Raw genomic sequence first — 17,675 nt, forward strand, 5'->3', positions numbered from 1 at the left:
ATGATGATGATATGATGATAATTACAACCCTAAAATACATATAACCTTCCAAAAAGTCCATTCTCTATGCCAGCCTACAAATCCAATATGTCAGTATATCCTCATTAAAATAATATCTCATTCTCATTAGTTTCAAAAGAATAGCTTAATTTTCATTTTGTTCCATGCTTACACACATAAGATTAAAGAAAGATAACCTAAATATATTTCTTCCTTTTACAAACAATTTTCCTGTAAAAGACATGGAACTTGTAACTTGAAAGGGCTAGCCCAGAATTGAACTATTATTTTCAGTTTTTCTATTTCATTCTTCCTTTATTTCAAAGTGATTCAGATTTATAGTGAGAGAACAAAGTAATGTGATAATGGAAGCCGATGAATTATTGCAATAGTACGTGGATAAAAACTGGTTCAATGAGATATGGTTATGAAATAGTAAGAAAGTCAAAGTAAAGTGAATCTTCATTATTCTAGGATTTAAATATTTCTCCGAAGAATGAGAAAATAACCCCCTCTCCATCTTCTGGGAGTAATTACCTCTCCTTAAAGAAGCAGTATTAACATTAGTGCATCTCCCGTTTTCATTTGCCAAAAGCTTTCTTCCACAGCCCCCTGGAAAAGAACTTGGCACTGGGCTTTTGTCTTCTACCTTTTCTCAGGAGAAAATATTAAGAAGGACTTAACAGTAGTCAAACAAAGTTAAACATGTACCGATTTTTTGTGGTGAAGGGAGGAGAGAGTTGATGTGTCATATTCAATTGTTGATTTTGATGTCTGGGATACTTCCTTAGAAAGCAAAGTGTTAGTCTCTAAGTTAGCACTCTGCTATGTTCACATTCTCATAAAGAAGTTCTATCTCACAGAAAACTTGAAATTGATTATTTCAGTAACATATTCAGTAAAATTGGATACGACTGTGTAATTTACCTTATTTTTCAAGTAAGAAAAATGGCTGGGAGAAAAATACTGATGGCCATGGCTTCAGACGTGTTGAGGATAGAATCTATATATACATGTTATCCTGCTAATACCTTTTAAAAAAAAAAGATCCAGAGTTTTTCTGTTTCTGTTATATTTTACGTTGAACTTACTGTTCAAGAATATTTGTTCATTTTGGCTCACTTCATTTAATTGCTAGATAATATGGTTGATGTGATGTGTATTTAATACACAGAGTTTAATAGAATATTGTTGTGGTAAATAAGAATTCAGGATTTGTCTGCCTTTCTCTTTTCTTCCAAAGAGCACCAGAAATGACTTTCCTGTAACAGAGATGCCATTCTTTCCCTCTTGTTGAATCCCCAGTCTGGAGATCCTTGTTTTAATAGAAGAGTCATCTGATCTCACCTGGTTATAAAATGCCCAGATTTCTTAACAGATCTTTTCTGCTACCTGGAAGAGAAAATATTTGCTTTAAGTGAGATAGGAGGTGAAAAACAAATACTCCGCCTTTGCCTCTTAAAACCTCTTTGTATTCATGAAATGTTTCTTTCTTAATGAATATCTTGTTAGGTTTGGTTATCTCATTAACATTTAATTACAAAGACTCATTTTTATAGATTTTATAAGTTTGCACTTGCTAGCTATATACATTATAGTGATGATTGGTTTATAAGGATTGTGATAATGTAACCATTTTTAACCTTACAGTAATAGCCATGCAGAAACCTAAACATTTACTTCAGCAAATGTATAGGAAAGAGAGGAAAAGATGACTGGTTGAACTCTTAGCCTGTATCATTTTGGTGGCTTCTTAGAAGTCCAAGACCTCACATATATGATTTTAGAAACTCAGTGTTAGCAATTTACTTTCCAATGCCTTTTTAATGTGTGGCTCAAAATATACCACAGCTAACTGAGCGGTCAAGACCAATGAAATTCACTAATACTGAACGTTTTTCTGTTTACAACATCTTAGGTTTTTCAGGCATCAGACAGGCAGTGTTCCTGCTTCCCAGTTTCTAGCACTAGTGTTTTCCTCATGAGGATTAACTACCTGGACTTGATGATTCTCACTGGCATTTAATATAAAGTATAATTTTTATGCTAGTGTCATTTTCAAAGTACTCAGTACTTCCAAATGATGTTTTACTTGTGAGATTTTTGAAATAAGGATTATTGCCCAGCATCTACATGTGGAATGAGTATCATAACATGGCATCTATCATAATGTTTCACTTGTAATATTTCTGGTAATGTTTCCTTGGAAGAAATTTGGGAAGAAGATATCTGAAGGCTAGCTTTTGAGAAATTTAAAGATGTCACAATGTCTCCCCATCGATAAAGTACGCATTTTATGTTCTCTCTCCCAATTTCCCTTGTGGCTGTGCATGCACGTGTATGTGAGAGAGAGAGAGAGTGTGTGTGTGTGTGTGTGTGTGAGAGAGAGAGATGATTATCATATGGAGAAAGCTGCCACACTGTGTATATTAAAATCCTTATTTATCTAAGCATTCAAAAATTATTCTTAGTAACTCTCTTATTACTAAGGGCCAAGAAGATTATTAGTTCTCATTTACCAGTTACATGATGCTCTGAGTAGAGCCTGAGAGACTTTTAAATTAAAAAAACAAATTAGATGAGCATGCCTATTTTGTGTGTTAACTTTTGTACAGAGAATGTTAAAATTAAACTCACTAGTTAGATCTCTGAAGATGATTTATAAAACTTCTAAATGTGTCTTGACTTAAATTATTGTAAATTTTATGGAGAAAAACATCTATACTCTTCATGTTAGGTGCAACCTATCCAGGTGACAAAAGAAATTAAAATCACAAAACTCTAAAAAATAAGTTTTATTATCAGTGACTCAAATTTTGATTTGTTTATATTTATGAATGGCCTTTTGAGATCTGCAAAATAATAAAATTGTTCTTTTTCCCAGAATTACCCCTGGACTACAAATTTTCAAGGTTTTCTTCAAGCAATTCAAAAACAGCTGGCTACTATCCAAACCCTCCATTGATCTTATCAAATAATGAGACACTGACAAGCAAATAAACTGTCTTTACTGGAAAATGAAGTGAAGAACTATATATGCAGCAAGTCTACTGTAAAAATGTTATCTTTCAAAAAATACTATAAAATGCTTTATAGGAACAAATTCTTAATGATAACTGACCAAGAAATTGATGTTTTTTCCATAGGTCTCCTTTCTGTATAGACCATCTTTATGCCCAACAACTCTCATTATGTTAAAATCTCAGTATCTTAGAACTGAAAAGAACCTTAATATTTTCTATACCAATAGTTCTGAGATTAGGATTCATCTGTGGATTAGGAATCACCTGTGTAATATATACATATATTCACACACACACACACACACACACACACACACACACACACACACAATTTACACATATGCCTAGACCAGTGGTTCTCAAAGTATAATCCCCAAACCACTAACACAGCATCACCTGAGAATCTGATAGAAATACAAATTTGCAGTCCCCACGCAAGGCCTGCAGAATCAGAAATGCTGGGGATGCAACCCAGCACCCTGTGTTTTAATATTAGTGGATTCATATACTAAAGTTCAAGAATCACTAGCTATACCATAACCTCCAGAGATTGGTTTAATTGGTCTGGAAATATAGATGAGCATTGATATCTTTTACCTGCCCTGGGAAAAGTGCAGCCAGAATTGAGAATAACTGATCTCTATCTGTTCCTTCCACTTAAAACCAAAAATACTGAGTCTAGTGAGAATAGACTATCCAAGCTATCAGGTTTGATGCTATTCTTAAGTTTTCCAAAACAAGGAGCTAAAGAGGATTTCTTGTGATACCACACAGCCAGTATGGGACAGAAATGAGAAGAGAAGCCAACTATTTCAACCTCTAATGTTACTCATAAGCGTTCCCCCCCCAATAATGTTAAAGGCTATATAATTAATTTTCATTCACCTTAACATATATATTCTCAATGGGACAAAAATTCGTTCTTGGGGTGAAAAACATATTAGATAGTGCAATGAATTGTGCCCCTCCAAAGCTCAACCCTACCCAGTAAATCTTACTCTTTAGCATTAATTTCTCTCATTAGGGAAAAACAGAATTTAAAGTTAAATTTATTAATTAAATTTAATTTGGTTGAATTTAATTTTTCTCGGGGGGTAGTAATGAAAAAAAGATTGAGAAAAATGCATTAAGAGGTCTCATAGTTATATTACAATCCAGGATTATTGTGTTCCATGTGCTTTGTATAGTCCTCTAATAGTAGCTACTTGTGGCAAGATGTCTGGAGCCAGATGTTTACAATTAAATTCCTGGCTACTCTTTATAATTTCGCTCTGTCCATCATGGACAGTGTCAGAAAACACAATGGTCACTATCATTATTTTACCTGGATTGTAGCAGAGAAGTTAACATATTGATGCATGCAATGAAAAGATAAATATTTCATTAAATTTTTAAATGCTCAAATAATCCCAAATGTATTCTGGGAATGAGTATCTCAGGCTGGGTAAACAGTTACTGAAATTTTTTCCTCAATGTCAGTAGCTCTGTTTGATATCTACTAATAAGTATATGGTAATGTATTTAAAATTGATTTCCAAAATCTTATTGGAATATAACGAACACACAATCATCTTAGGGCTAAATGAAAGATGCTGTCTCACGTATACAAATAGATACTTAATTTCTTTAAAAATAAAGCTATTTTTCCTTATGTGGATTTATTTTGTCAATGGGAAAGAAGAATGTATCTTTTTTTTCTTTTTAAGATTTTACTTATTTATTTGAAAGAGAGAGAGACAGCGAGAGAGGGAACACAAGCAGGGTGGAGTGGGAGAGGGAGAAGCAGGCTTCCCGCTGAGCAGGGAGCCAGATGCGGGGCTTGATCCCAGGACCCTGGGATCATGGCCTGAGCTGAAGGCAGACGCTTAACATCTGAGCCACCCAGGTGCCCCAAGAAAGTATCTTTAAATGTTTATAAACTGTTATTATTAATATGAAAAATGAGCACCCCAAAATATGTTAATTGCACTTTTTTGGTCACTAAGGATTGAAAAAAATTGGAACTCAAGTCAGAAGTTCCCATCCTACTTTTACCAGTACTTACCTAAGGGGTCTGAACAAGTTACCATATATATCTAATCTGACCTCAGTTTTTTCCATCTTGTCAAAAGACAAGGTTAGAGTTTTATTTCCAAGTTTCCTAATACACTTCTAGCAGAGTCAGTTCTTCTAATGAATGTTGTTTTTCTGTTGGATAATTAGACTTTTAAGTTTTTTTATTTCATTTTTTCTAAGAAGTGCCAGTGTTTCTAATTGGATATGAAAAGTAAAAATAATTTAAAAATGGCACTATAAAAATTAAAAAGATATTAGAGAAGAAAAGCTATACTTTAATAAAGTTACATGAAGCAAGAAAGCAGGAAAATTGTGTAAATGGACGGAGGACTTAAGTTTAATATTAGCATACAGGCAAACATTCATCATCTGAAAGATAACTACAAATAAATGCAAGGGATTTTAGATTTTCCTTGCTGGCCACTGTTGATCTCATCAGCAGAGGTAAGATCTGAATGTCACAGTGGTAACAGTTTGTCAGAATTTGGTTTTTAGAATATTGAGGTAGAGAAACTTCATGAGTTAAACCATGAATTGCAATCTAAAATCAACTAAAGTTTACTCTTGAAATTCATGGGTCTGAACTGCATGGGTCCACTTATATGCAAATATTTCTTGATACAGTACTGTAAATGTATTTTCCTTATGATTTTAACATTTTCTTTTTTCTAGCTTACTTTATATAGCATACAATACATATACAAAGTATGTATTAATGTTATCGGTAAGGGTTCCAGTTAACAGTAGGGTATTAGTAGTCAAGTTTGGCAGGAGAGTCAAACATTACGCATGGATTTTTGACTGCATGGGGGAGGGGGCCCTAATCCCCACATCGTTCAAGGGTCAACTATACTTCTGAGTTATTTAAATTTGAAATCAGGTATTATTTCCCCACCAATTTTCATATCCAACAACTTTAAATATATGTATTTAAAGCAAAAAAAAAAATATATATATATATATACACACATATGTATATATACACACTCATACATGTATACACACACTTTTATTGAACTGGTTTGAATGAAAAATCTATATGATTATATAACAAACCAGCATAAAATAGAATGTCAAACTCTCTTTGGATATAATAACCTTGACTATATTAGAATCACATGGATAGCTTTTTCTTAAATGTGATGTTACAGTAACATTCCCTTACCTCTTCTCAGAGTCTTGAGAAGAAGATTACCATAAGAGCTGACTTCCAGATTAGTGCAAGACTGGGATATATTCAAGAGTTAACTCACCCACTGTGCTACCCATGAAAATCCTTGGGCATGGTCCAGTCCACATAGGGTGAATTCAAAAAGGTATCTCTTGTTGGTCTCTAGAAATAATGGCAAAAAAATAATGGCAATGAGTGCTAACTCTTCACCAGGCTACTTCATGTTCCTTATTTATCCCCTACAACATCCCTATGAGGTGTGTATAATTATTAAAATTTTACAGATAAGGACATTGAAATTCACAGAGGTTAAATAACATCCTTGCTCAAAATTGTACTGTTACTAAGGAACAGCGTATATACATGAGCCCAAGTTTCACCCCAAAATTCATGCCCTTAGTTGACTGACACATAAAAGTCTTCCAACATTGGAAAAGATCGGGGCAAATTCTCAGTTTAAAACCACACTTCTATTTAACAATCACACCATGCTAGGACATGTGAGGGATTAGAAATACACAGGCTCTGTCCTAAAGTAACAATTTAGTAAAAAATATTAAAGCAAAGATCTATAACATAGAACTTAACTGGAAGAGTAAAAAAGAGAACCAAGAACCACATGGGAGTCCTAAAACATAAAATGAAGTCTACTCTTCTTGGAAGCCACATAAACTAAAGTTATTAGTAAGCAGGTCAACTCTTCATATTCAGGTTCAAACGTTCACCTTGCATACTTAGCAAATTTCCCCTTTGGTGCTGAGGAAACCAAAATGGAAAGGGAATAATGAAAACCGATCCAAGTAAACTTAATGGGAGATGGGATATCTGGGCCTATTGAGAGAATTTGGGTCATTAATTAGAATGACAACTATAGGGGCGCCTGGGTGGCTCAGTTGGTTAAGCCTCTGCCTTCGGCTCAGGTCATGATCCCAGGGTCCTGGGATCGAGCCCTGCATTGGGCTCCCTGCTCAGTGGGGAACCTGCTTCTCCCTCTCCCTCTATTTACTGCTCTGCCTACTTGCGCTCCCTCTGTCAAATAAATAAATAAAACTTAAAAAAAAAATAGAATGACAACTATATCACAACCTGCTTGGCAGTCAGGTTCTTATACCATGCACCTGTTCTCAGAGTCTTAAAAAAAAACAACAACTTTATTTTACTTTATTGGTGGGTTGGCCTTGGCACTTTCTTGGTAAAGATTAAAGCTTAATAAAGTTTAATAAAAAGAAGAATGGGGTACCTGGCTGGCTCACAGTTGGTAGAGCAGAAGACTCTTGATCTTGGGCGTTGAGTTTAGCCTTGCATTGGGGGGGTAGATTGTACTTAAAAAAAAAAAAGAACACTTTAAAAAATTAATTAACATAAATAAATTATTAAGTGCCTGTTAAAAGCAGTCACCATGTTGAATCAATTAAAAAATACTCAAATTCTCTAAGTTTAATACAAATGTCAACACTTCTTTACAGTTCCTAGGAACTAAATTTCATAAATATAATATTTAAAGTCCTTTTGGTACACTTACTCCCTTTGATGAAGGCAACAAACTGCTAATTTCATTCATTTTTGCAGCAATTATCAAGATTGCATTTGTAAATTTCAGTAGTGTTTTAATCTGTGACTGTATGGAACCCTGTATTAAGTGGTTAAAAAAAAGTACCCCTTTCAAAGACCATTCATGAATGAATGAAGAATAACTTCAACTGAGTCCGGATTATTCACATAAATATGATTTTTGTTTTATGACAAATTTAGTACAGATGTTTATAATAATGGAAGATACCCTAGGCTTGAAGTAAAAAAATTCACGTCTCTGTGACTTGCATCTTAGGCACATTTACTTCAACTTTCTGAGCCTGTTTTCTCAACTATTTAAGTGGAGATAGTAAGACCTGTGTCAGGACTATGAAAGTAACATGTGAACACAAATGGATGTGCCCGACACACCTCAGATTTCTGGAGATTGTCAAACCAGACAGTATCTCTGACGCAAATCAGATATCCAAGGCTCAAGCTGTGACTCTGTGGAGCAGGGGATTCAAAAAGAGTACAGGTAATTTTTGTTTGTTTTTATGATAAACACTGATTACAGAAACTTGAGTCAACTAGAGATAAAGGAGAAGCAGTAGCAGCAACAGGAATCGTGGGGAGAAAGGACCCTGAGTAGGTTAGAGAAGCCTTTTGTGAGTCTGGTCTAAGCTGAATACCCAGAAATGGAAAAGAATGCCCAAGGAGATTCTTTTATGTAGGCACCAGGGAAATTATGAAGAATGACCCTACTAACGGCAATATGGCCTGAGCAGACCAAATGATACTTCTTTGGTGAACAGAGGACGAGAGAACCTCATAACTGATTTGAAGGTCTGCATAAGGAATTATTTGGGTCTAGAATTAACAAAAACAAGGCGGGCGCCTGGGTGGCTCAGATGGTTAAGCATCTGCCTTTGGCTCAGGTCATGATCCCAGGGTCCTGGGATCGAGTCCCACATTGGGCTCCCTGCCCCTTGGGAGCCTGCTTCTCCCTCTGCCTCTCTCTCTCTCTCTCTCTCTCTCTCTGTCTCTCATGAATAAATAAAAAGTTTTTAAAAAAGAAAAGGCAATGAAAAGAAATGAAACAGGGATATAGGAGTAAACCAATTGGTAAGTGAAACCTACATAATGTCTAATTGAGTCTAATTTTATTAAACAGAACAGAAACCATGGTAATCTAACAAATGAGGAGCACCAACCTACTAGAAAAATGAATACTACTGGTTAAAGCTGATAATAAACCAAGGGCAAAAAAATGACATTTTTCTGACCATGTCCAGAAAAGGATAAGAGATAATGCTTGAAACAAGTGGTTGATGCAGAAAAAATCAATCACTAAATTGAAAAGGTAAAATGAACACTATAAGGAAAATTTAGAATTAAGTTGCGTGTACAGTTTGCAAAGAAAACCTAGCTCTCTAAAACTTAAAGTTCTCCAGGCCTAGAAAAAATTATACTTAAGTAAAACTTGCAAGTACAGATTGCATCAAGAGTCAGCAGGTCTGTTTAATAATAATTTGGGGCCATTTATGTAAAATTTTTGTTTAGATGGCTAAAAATACCATTCATTTTCACAGGTCTTGCAATATCCATAGCTCCCTCAACTCCAGAGATTGCAGAAGTATTTAGCTTCCAAAACTTCATGTGACAACTGCTGAACAGCAAAACATTATTGGTAATTAGATTGAGATGTCTGAGATCATTTGTTTCTATACACTGTGTCAGTCCCAATTTTTTTGGTTATTCTTTCTTTTTGAAGCAACACACTTGTAGGAAAAGAAATTAAGCACTTAAAGAATACACAAAGATTAATTTCTTCCAAAAGTCTATCTTAAGCTCACCCAGAAAAGAATAAGATCAGTTAACAAAAATGTAAACAAGAATGGTGCATTAAGAGTAGTTTTCCACTGGGGCGCCTGGGTGGCTCAGTCGTTAAGCAGCTGCCTTTGGCTCAAGTCATGATCCCAGAGTCCTGGGATCGAGCCCCACATCGAGCCCCGCATCGAGCCCCACATCGAGCCCCACATGGGGCTCCTTGCTCAGCAGGAAGCCTGCTTCTCCCACTCCCATTCCCCCTGCTTGTGTTCCCTCTCTCACTGTATCTTGGTCAAATAAATAAAAATCTTTATAAAAAAGTTTTCCACTAAGCGAAATAAGTCAGTCAAAGACAAATACCATTATGATTTCATTCATATGTGGAATTTAAGAAACAAAACAAACAAGGAAAGGGGGGGAAAGATAAATCAAGAAACTACTCTTAATTATAGAGAACAAACTGATGGCTACCAGAGAGGAGGGAGTGAGGGGTTGGGTTAAATGGGTAATAGGGATTAAGGAGTGCACTTGCTAAGATGAGTACAGGGTGATGTATGAAACTGTTGAATCACTATATTGTAGACCTGAAGCTAATATAACACTGTATGTTAATTAACTGGAATTAAAATAAAAACTTAAAAAGCCAAAAATGTTTTCTACTAAAAACAGTATTTTAAGTAAATGACTAAAATCAAGAAATGGTGCTTCAATTACCTTCAAGAACTGCACTGGTTGAATAGGAAAAATTATGTTCATGAGCATGCAGTTAGGCTTTTCCAAGAAAAAAATGTCTTAGAAATTTGGTGGCTTTTTTTTTTTTTTTGAAGCTTCAGGAAAATGCTTACTGTGACAATTGGATAACTTTAATGAATTCCCAACCTTTTATTAGCCTAGACAACACAGAATTTTATTTTTATTTTTTGGTGAAAAGAAGAAATACAGCAGAGTGACAGACTTTATTTTTCCTTTGAGCACATAGAAGAAGACTAAAGTACTTAATGATCCTTGTTTAGTTTGACAGAGCAATTCTACAAGTACTTACACTGGTTAGGAACATAAAGTGTCAAGTACAACATTATTATTAGGGCAAGAAATATCAAGACAATCGAGTTAGAGTTTTTCTTTTTGAGATTACTTTCACAAGACACAGCAACAATTTGCAAAATTTCAAAGATCACATTCAAATTATATTTCTTACAACTATATATACAGACAGACCAGAACAAGCTGATATATTAATGAATATTCACAGGTTTCATACTGCACAGGAACAAGTTTGATATTTTTGCACACATTCTCAATTACAAGCAAAAAGCAGACCTGTAAATGTCAATTTTGCCAGCAAGCAAAAATAGAGAAAGGAATTAATAGGATTTTACTCAAATACAGTGAAATAAGGAGTATATACCATTAATCTTCCACATAGAAAAGAACACTCCTATAATAATAGAGAGAAAACATCCAGACTTGCATTTTTCTGTATAAAAAATCTACTGGTGAATTCAAGGGAAAACTACTCCAAGCATCCTCTTTAAACATCAACCACTTTGATTCTCCCACCTCTCCTGAGAGAAGCTTCAGGGACCTCTCCCCACCATCCCCAACCCTGCAGGGTTCCAGTCTTCCCTGTGCCTTTCCAAGACTACTCCACAGCAGGTTCATTTCTGTTTCTGGGCGTTCAGGTTCCTCAGGCCACAGCACCCTCCCCACTTGCTGTGCCCAGACCTCCCAAACACACTTAGAGCTTAGAGCAAGGCCTTCAAAAAAAAGGAGAAAGGCAGACAGTCATTACTAGCACTATATACCACCCAAGTAAGACAGCCCTGACGGCACTGCTGTCCCACCTACTGGAAATCCAGACACCACACATCCCCATACCGCCCTAGGAGGGAAGCCCGGCATCTCCCACAGTGTAGACTGCAGCCTGCTCCCTGTTTTTGGGAGAGAAGCAGGGAAGGAAATGTGGAAGCTGAGGAGGGAGAGCCAGGAAGGCCAGGCCATAGGATGGAGGCCCCGGGGACATCAAAGCAGTAATAAAATAGAGGACAGAGGTGACCCTCAAAATGCTGCCCTGGGGTTATTTCTAAGTGATCCAAGGCCACCCCCCCCCAAATTTCCAGGTTTAAAAAAGAGTGAAACTAAGTTTTGGTTGCTTTAGACCACACCCTGCTCTGGGTCTGCCTTAAATCCATCACTGTGAGCCCCCTCCCCCCGTCTTTCCCCTCTGCTGCTCAAACTAAACTCAAGAAACACACAGGTTTTGGGAAAAGGGTGGGGTCGTCAAAGTTGGCCCAAAAGAACACTGCTCATAACTAAACAACCTACAGGTCTCCCTTTGAAACTTTCAGACCCTACTAAGAAGGAAGTGGGGGGAAGCATGAGGGCAGAAGAGCACAGTAAGAGATCTGGAGTCTCCTGTACAGTACCTTTCTCCCTCTGGACACAATCAAGGTGAGAGCAAATTAAACAAAAAGCCTGCTTTTGCCAGTTCAGTTTTCTGTTTCCGAGCTGTAACTGTTTGAGAGAGGGAGGAAGGGAGGGAGAGGGAAGCAGAGAGAACAGGGTGGTGGTGGCGGGGCGGGGGGAGGGGGGGTGAGAGAAAGAGAGACAGATACAGAACAGGCCCCACAGACCAGAAACACCTCTCCCTCAGGGCCGCCACCCTAGCAACTTCATCCTGTCATTCTGAGAATGAGTGCAAGAGCTAGGAGGGGGATACCTAACAAAGCTGCCCAGATTAAGGGTGTTTGTTGGCTACAGCTCAGAAAGCCTAACTGCTGGAAGTGAACCATTCCCAGCCTTGTATAGTCATACACGATCATGTATGACTGCCCAACCTGCCCAACAGCCAACTGGGTTTATAGGTAACTCTTTGATGGGGCAGGGAGTTTGAGGGGAAGTTCCCTATGTGCTGCCTGGGATCTTAAGTCCACAGATAGTTGCTGAGGAAGCAGGCAGTGGTGCCTATGCGAAGTTTACCCAGAAGGCCGAGAGCAGGTTTGGGTGGGCCATAGCACAGACCTTCATACTCACCAGTACCTGTTCACAAAGCAGAGTGCCCAAAGGCAAAAGAAGACCAATGCAGTAACACTGAACACCTCTCATCTGTTACCTCATTCATGCCTAGCAGCCCCCACCAGCCACCTTATTCTGCCAGATAACCAGCTGGGTGGATGGCACAGGCCAGGAAGGCAGCTAGGAACCAGTCAGTGGTAGCCAGAATGTCCAGTTTGGGTTGACGGCTGGCATCATCTAGATCAGCTTCATCTTGCAGCAGTGAAATTCAAAGAACTTGACATACAGTACATGGGTATCAGGAGGACAGTCAGCATTAAGTATGAAGCCCAGCTAGTTATTTGCAAAGGTATTTCAAGCTTCTTTGTGGTAGATAACCACTTAAAAATCTGGGAGAAGACCATGGTCACAGACAGGGCCCAAGGCATGCAAAGGAAGGCAGTGCCTATCTATCTACAGCATCATGTGCTTGGCATAGAAGCAGTGCAAGGCCATGCACTTGGAACATGTAACAGGATACAGAAGAGCATGAAGGTCCAGAGGAAGAAGAACACAAGCGTATAAGAGTCAACCTTGCAACTGATTGTTGAAGATTTGGAAGAACCAAAGAATAAAATACTCCAGTATGAAGAGAAAGCAGATAGAAGACTGCATGCTGTTGGCTAAGCATAGGTTCAAGGGGATGTGGTGAGGAGACTTGTGCAGGAGCTTCTCACAAGGTCATCAGTTAGCCAGACTGGAACCTGAAGGACCTGGGGCTCTCCACTGGCTGCCTTGCTGGGTCTCGAATTCCACGGCGAGGCCCTTCACCCATCAGGTAGTATTGTAGGGGATTGGGCCACAGTTCTGCTTTGATAATCTCCGCAATCCTGTCGAATTCTAGAAGGCTGTGGTCTGAGAACCAGTTAAAGAAACTAGGGATAGTGTTTCCTTCCCGGTTCCTGTGGATATGGGACTGGGGGTCTTGGCCCCTGTGCCAGCGGATTGGAGTGGAAAGAGACACCACCCTGCCAGAGGATCTGCGCTCATATTCTTTGACGAGCCCCTCATTTCGGAAGTAGGGGTTGCTCTGAAAGATGAACTTGAATTTGCAGCCTGCTCTGGGGTGTTTGAGCTCCTCCACCTCCAAATTGATCATGTACCTCATCATGTCTTCATCTTGGCCACTGATCATAGGTGACAGCTGGGGGTGGTTCCGAAAGGCAGTGACCCAGAAACCTGGGATATTTTGGATAATGAAACTTCTGCGCTGCATATGAAGCCTTCGCATGCGGCCAAACTTGCGCTCCAGCTGAAGGAAGGCCCTGTCAGCCTGGGCATTGACATTTGACAGCTCCTGATCGATGGCCTCCAGCGAATCCATACAGTTATTGATCTTCGGGGCCTTGCCCCGTGTCTCCTCTTTCATTCCTCCTACCACCTTTTTTTCCTTCTGCATCACCTTCTTCTCCTCCACCACCTCCTCTGCTCCTCCCTCCTTTTCCGCAGCCGCTGAAACGGCGCACTTTTTTGTCATTTCCTTGGCCTTCGCCCCAGGCGTCATCTGAGACCCCAACCCCCCTGCGCCACAGGCTTCTAGAGCTTTCTCCCCAGCAGGGCCCTGCGGCTCTCTACGCTGACAGCCATTTTCCTGGCTATTGTCGGTCGCCACCGCAGCGGAGGCTGAGGCAGGGGCTGCTGCCAAACCTTCCGTGGGAAGCAGAACCTCTTTCTGGCCCGTTCTGGTCGCTACACGGCCGCGACTCCCAAAAACTCGAACGCGGAGCACCGGCGCACAACTAGCGGGGTTCTGGGGTGCGCCTCCCTCCGCGGCGGTCTCCAAGCCGCCCTCACCTGTGTCCGCCATCACCGGCGTCGCCTCGGTTTCCTCGCCCTGGCTCTGGTTTAGGTCCGGATGTCCCGGGGCATGGTCGCCAGTAGCTAGGCCGCAGTCTTTAGCGACAGAAAGATTGCTGCCCTCATCCAGGCCGCTCATTTTGGTAGAAGGCAAACCTGCAGGAGGAGAGCGTCCCTTGTCCTCCGCAGAAGCCGCGCTCCGCCCCAATCCGCCCCTCTTTTCCACTCGGGAGGGATGCTGCTATGGCAACCGGTGACATCACGGCAGCGGCGTCGTCACATCGCGCGAGAATTCGCTGAGCCTTGTGATTACGACAGTCAAGGGTATGCCTTTGTCTTTGTGTGGTGGTGTGTAAGATGTGATGGTCTGGAGTAGATTTGTAAAAGATTTGGTTTACATGACTGGGTGCAGACCAAATTCAAACATGTGAGAATTGTGTTAATGTGCATTTCTAAGGCTCTGAATGAATTTCTAAGTCACCTACACTGTTAATTTTCTCTTAAAATACTTAAAAGATAAGAAAGGTTAAGTAATTGTTCGAGTCCGTCCGCTCATAGGGCCTTTCGTGGATGGTAAGATGGACTCAGCAATTCACATGCCTGCTTTTTTTAGTGTACAGATTCATGACTATTACCAAAGAATTGAGATGAGCAGTTTCGTCTTAAGAGAAGTGTTGATTTAAAAACTTAGAAGCTGTGGAAAGGGAGGCTTCTCTCATCCTAACAAGACATAATGAAGAATTATTTCATGTATTTATGTATGTTGGCCAACACCTGTGAAGCTGTTGGACAATATTACCTCTTCACTTTTAACTAATATAAGTAGCAAATGTATTTTCCTTACTTAGAGCCGACCCACACCCGTGAGCACGCAAATTTAGCCTTTAAGCATTACTGAAAAAGACGTGATCTCAGATTTTAATTTCCAAAATTGTGCATATATGTTGCTTATTCTCAGGTTATAATCCTAATCTAAAAGGAGTTCTTGCTTTATAATGCCTGTGGGCATGAAGCCAGCAAATATTTGCCAAAATTTGCCCCTATGATAGTTTACTGCAGGATGGAAGCAATAATCAACTGTTTGGGGCACTGAAACTATTAATTGTCCAAATTAAAATAGTTTAAGTAACATTTAAAATGTTAATGTTAAAATATTTACTTAAAATTTCTCTTTTCAAGTCGGCTCATACAATTCATCTAACAGTAATGTCAATACTGTTCTATGTATTGTTTGCTGGAATATGGAAAAACTGGTGTTAATACTTAGACAAATACAAGAATGAAGGAAAACTTAAATTTTGCATATTTTTGTTTAACATCTTAAATTCATATTAGAAAAATGTTTATGATTATAACTCTTTGTAATAGAAACTACACTACAGAGCACCGCAGATTATGATCACTTTTAAATTAGGACTCAGAAGAGGATCCAGTGAAAAGTAAGGATGTAGGGGAAACACATTTACAAAAAAGTAGCTGATATATTGAGGGAAGTAGTGCAGATCCTGTGCAACTAAGAATGAGGTGCTGATAAAAAAACACTGGCAGACATCACAGAGAAACAGCCTCTCATGCAGCTTCATAGTTTAGCTCACAAAGATTTACTAGAGAATTTATAAGCAATTAAGATATTTTTGTACCCCTAATCAGCCTATTCAAGGACAGACTGTCCAGATTGACTGCTGCAGCTAATCAGGTAACCCATAAAAATTGTGCAAACAAGATTCACTCTTCTCAGACTACAATTACTTTTCTCTCCTTTTTTTCCTCTTTTAAAAAACCTATTTTGCCTCTGTGGGGTGAAATCAATCTACTGATTTATCCTCTTTGTAAGTAAGTAAACAATGTGCTATAATTAAATGACTTTATGACTTTGGGTTATTCTTTGACACTACTCTGCCTTGTCTCCTTTCTTATGAAATCTTTGCGGTGTGGAAGGATTAATTCTCTAGGATTATAACCTGAGCCAAGAAGCAGAGAAGCAGCAAATGTGGAATGAAAGTTCCTTTGCCATACAAGAAAGAAAGAATTTGCTATTTGCAACAGAAAATTAGAAAAGTATGTAAGACTGCTACTACCTGTGCACCTTTTTTCTCATTGCATATACCAAACCTTTTTAAAGATTTTTATCTCTACTACTTGAAATATACCCATCCCTAGCTTTAATTATTCCTGTCAACGGAATCAATTTCCCACTAATAATAACCTGCCCATTCTTGAAACTCCATTCAAGCCTACCTCATGTTGATTGCCTTAGGCATTTTAATGCATTTAATTTCATAAACAAGGACCCAGGAATCACAGAGTAGTTAACTCACTCATGGTAAGATATTAATTGCCAAACTGCCTCTTCCCATCTCCTATGCATAACCTTTCCTTATCACCTTACCATTCTGATAGGCCTCTGAATTTCTATAGCTCTTATGACCTTCACCATGCAAATTAGAATTTACCTTCTATCTTTAATTTTCTTGGTGGTTTTATGCAGATCGGTCTCCTCATCCCGGCTAGACAAGGATGGCCGCATAGGGGCTTCTTCCTTGGCATCTACGATAATATAACCTAGTGACTATCTCATTGAAGACTGCAATGAATTTGATTATTTGATTTAAATGCAAAATTTAAAAGGTTTTACCAAAATGAATGATATGACTGTGCTAGCATTTTATTTTGCGTTGAGTTGATATATATTATAGGTATGAATCATTTTATCTGCATATTAGAATATTGGATTTTGGATACACAACAAAGCCTGTTCTGTAGGCAATTGGCAATAAGCCTCACTACAGAGAAAAAGATATATCAGTAACATGACCGTATGGAAAAATATTTGCAGGAAATGCCATGAAAATCCAGGAGGTAATTTTCATTTGCCACAGGACTAGTAGGACTTTAACAAAAGTTCAAACATAATACAGTCAAATAGGAATGACTTTACTAAACTGTATAGTAAATACTGGAAAATTTAGGAAATATCCACTGCTGTTTATCTTTTCAAAATGATAGGGTTTCTGGTTATGTATTCATTATAGCCTACATTTAGTTAGTGTCTTCTAAAGGTGTTATCTCATTTAATCCTCAGAACAACCCCGAGAGGTAACAATATTATGACCTCCATTTTACATTACCTCAGAAGGAACTCAAGCAAAGAGGAACTGAGTGGTTTATCCACAGTCACACAGCACTGATAGAGCCGTAATCTGACTCAAGAACCTGCACACTCACTCCTTATA

General features: G+C 38.6%; 3 protein-coding genes and 1 long non-coding RNA gene across 9 annotated transcripts in view; 2 read left to right on the plus strand and 2 right to left on the minus strand.

Annotated features, from left to right (window-relative positions):
• NT5DC1 (5'-nucleotidase domain containing 1) overlaps positions 1-4,668 on the plus strand; it is a 150,280-nt gene extending 145,612 nt beyond the window's left edge. For both annotated transcript variants that reach the window (XM_025864489.2, XM_025864498.2), the window contains exon 12: positions 2,885-4,668. In XM_025864489.2, the coding sequence (XP_025720274.1) occupies positions 2,885-3,000 (116 nt within the window). In that variant the 3' untranslated portion in view covers positions 3,001-4,668. The remainder of the gene's footprint in view (positions 1-2,884) is intronic.
• COL10A1 (collagen type X alpha 1 chain) overlaps positions 1-17,675 on the minus strand; it is a 154,066-nt gene that overhangs the window by 129,902 nt on the left and 6,489 nt on the right. Inside the window, exons 1-2 of one of the 3 annotated variants that reach the window (XM_073893809.1) lie at positions 14,440-14,681; positions 6,332-6,411 (exon numbers count right to left, since the gene is read on the minus strand). The exons of 1 other annotated variant lie outside the window; for it this stretch is intronic. In XM_073893809.1, the coding sequence (XP_073749910.1) occupies positions 6,332-6,411; positions 14,440-14,581 (222 nt within the window). In that variant the 5' untranslated portion in view covers positions 14,582-14,681. Of the gene's footprint in view, positions 1-1,347; positions 1,393-6,331; positions 6,412-14,439; positions 14,682-17,675 lie in introns of those variants that run through there. One more of the 3 variants, XM_073893810.1, reaches the window with a different exon arrangement.
• Positions 131-17,675, minus strand: part of LOC112817416 (testis-specific Y-encoded-like protein 1) — a 32,579-nt gene continuing 15,034 nt past the window's right edge. For 2 of the 3 annotated variants that reach the window (XM_025864509.2, XM_073893813.1), the window contains 3 exons: positions 7,490-7,571; positions 6,332-6,411; positions 131-1,392 (listed from right to left, as the gene is read on the minus strand). The gene's annotated coding sequence lies outside the window, so the exon portion shown is untranslated. The remainder of the gene's footprint in view (positions 1,393-6,331; positions 6,412-7,489; positions 7,572-17,675) is intronic. The other variant, XM_073893814.1, reaches the window with a different exon arrangement.
• Positions 14,795-17,070, plus strand: LOC141372980 (uncharacterized). Its single transcript, XR_012378538.1, has 4 exons — positions 14,795-14,869; positions 16,093-16,138; positions 16,381-16,500; positions 16,931-17,070. It is a non-coding gene; the product is annotated as an uncharacterized lncRNA (long non-coding RNA).

The sequence above is a fragment of the Callorhinus ursinus genome, unplaced genomic scaffold (assembly GCF_003265705.2).
Source record: "Callorhinus ursinus isolate GAN/ISIS: 27379988/994484 unplaced genomic scaffold, GSC_fseal_2.0 scaffold6, whole genome shotgun sequence".
In the NCBI taxonomy this organism is placed as follows: domain Eukaryota; kingdom Metazoa; phylum Chordata; class Mammalia; order Carnivora; family Otariidae; genus Callorhinus; species Callorhinus ursinus.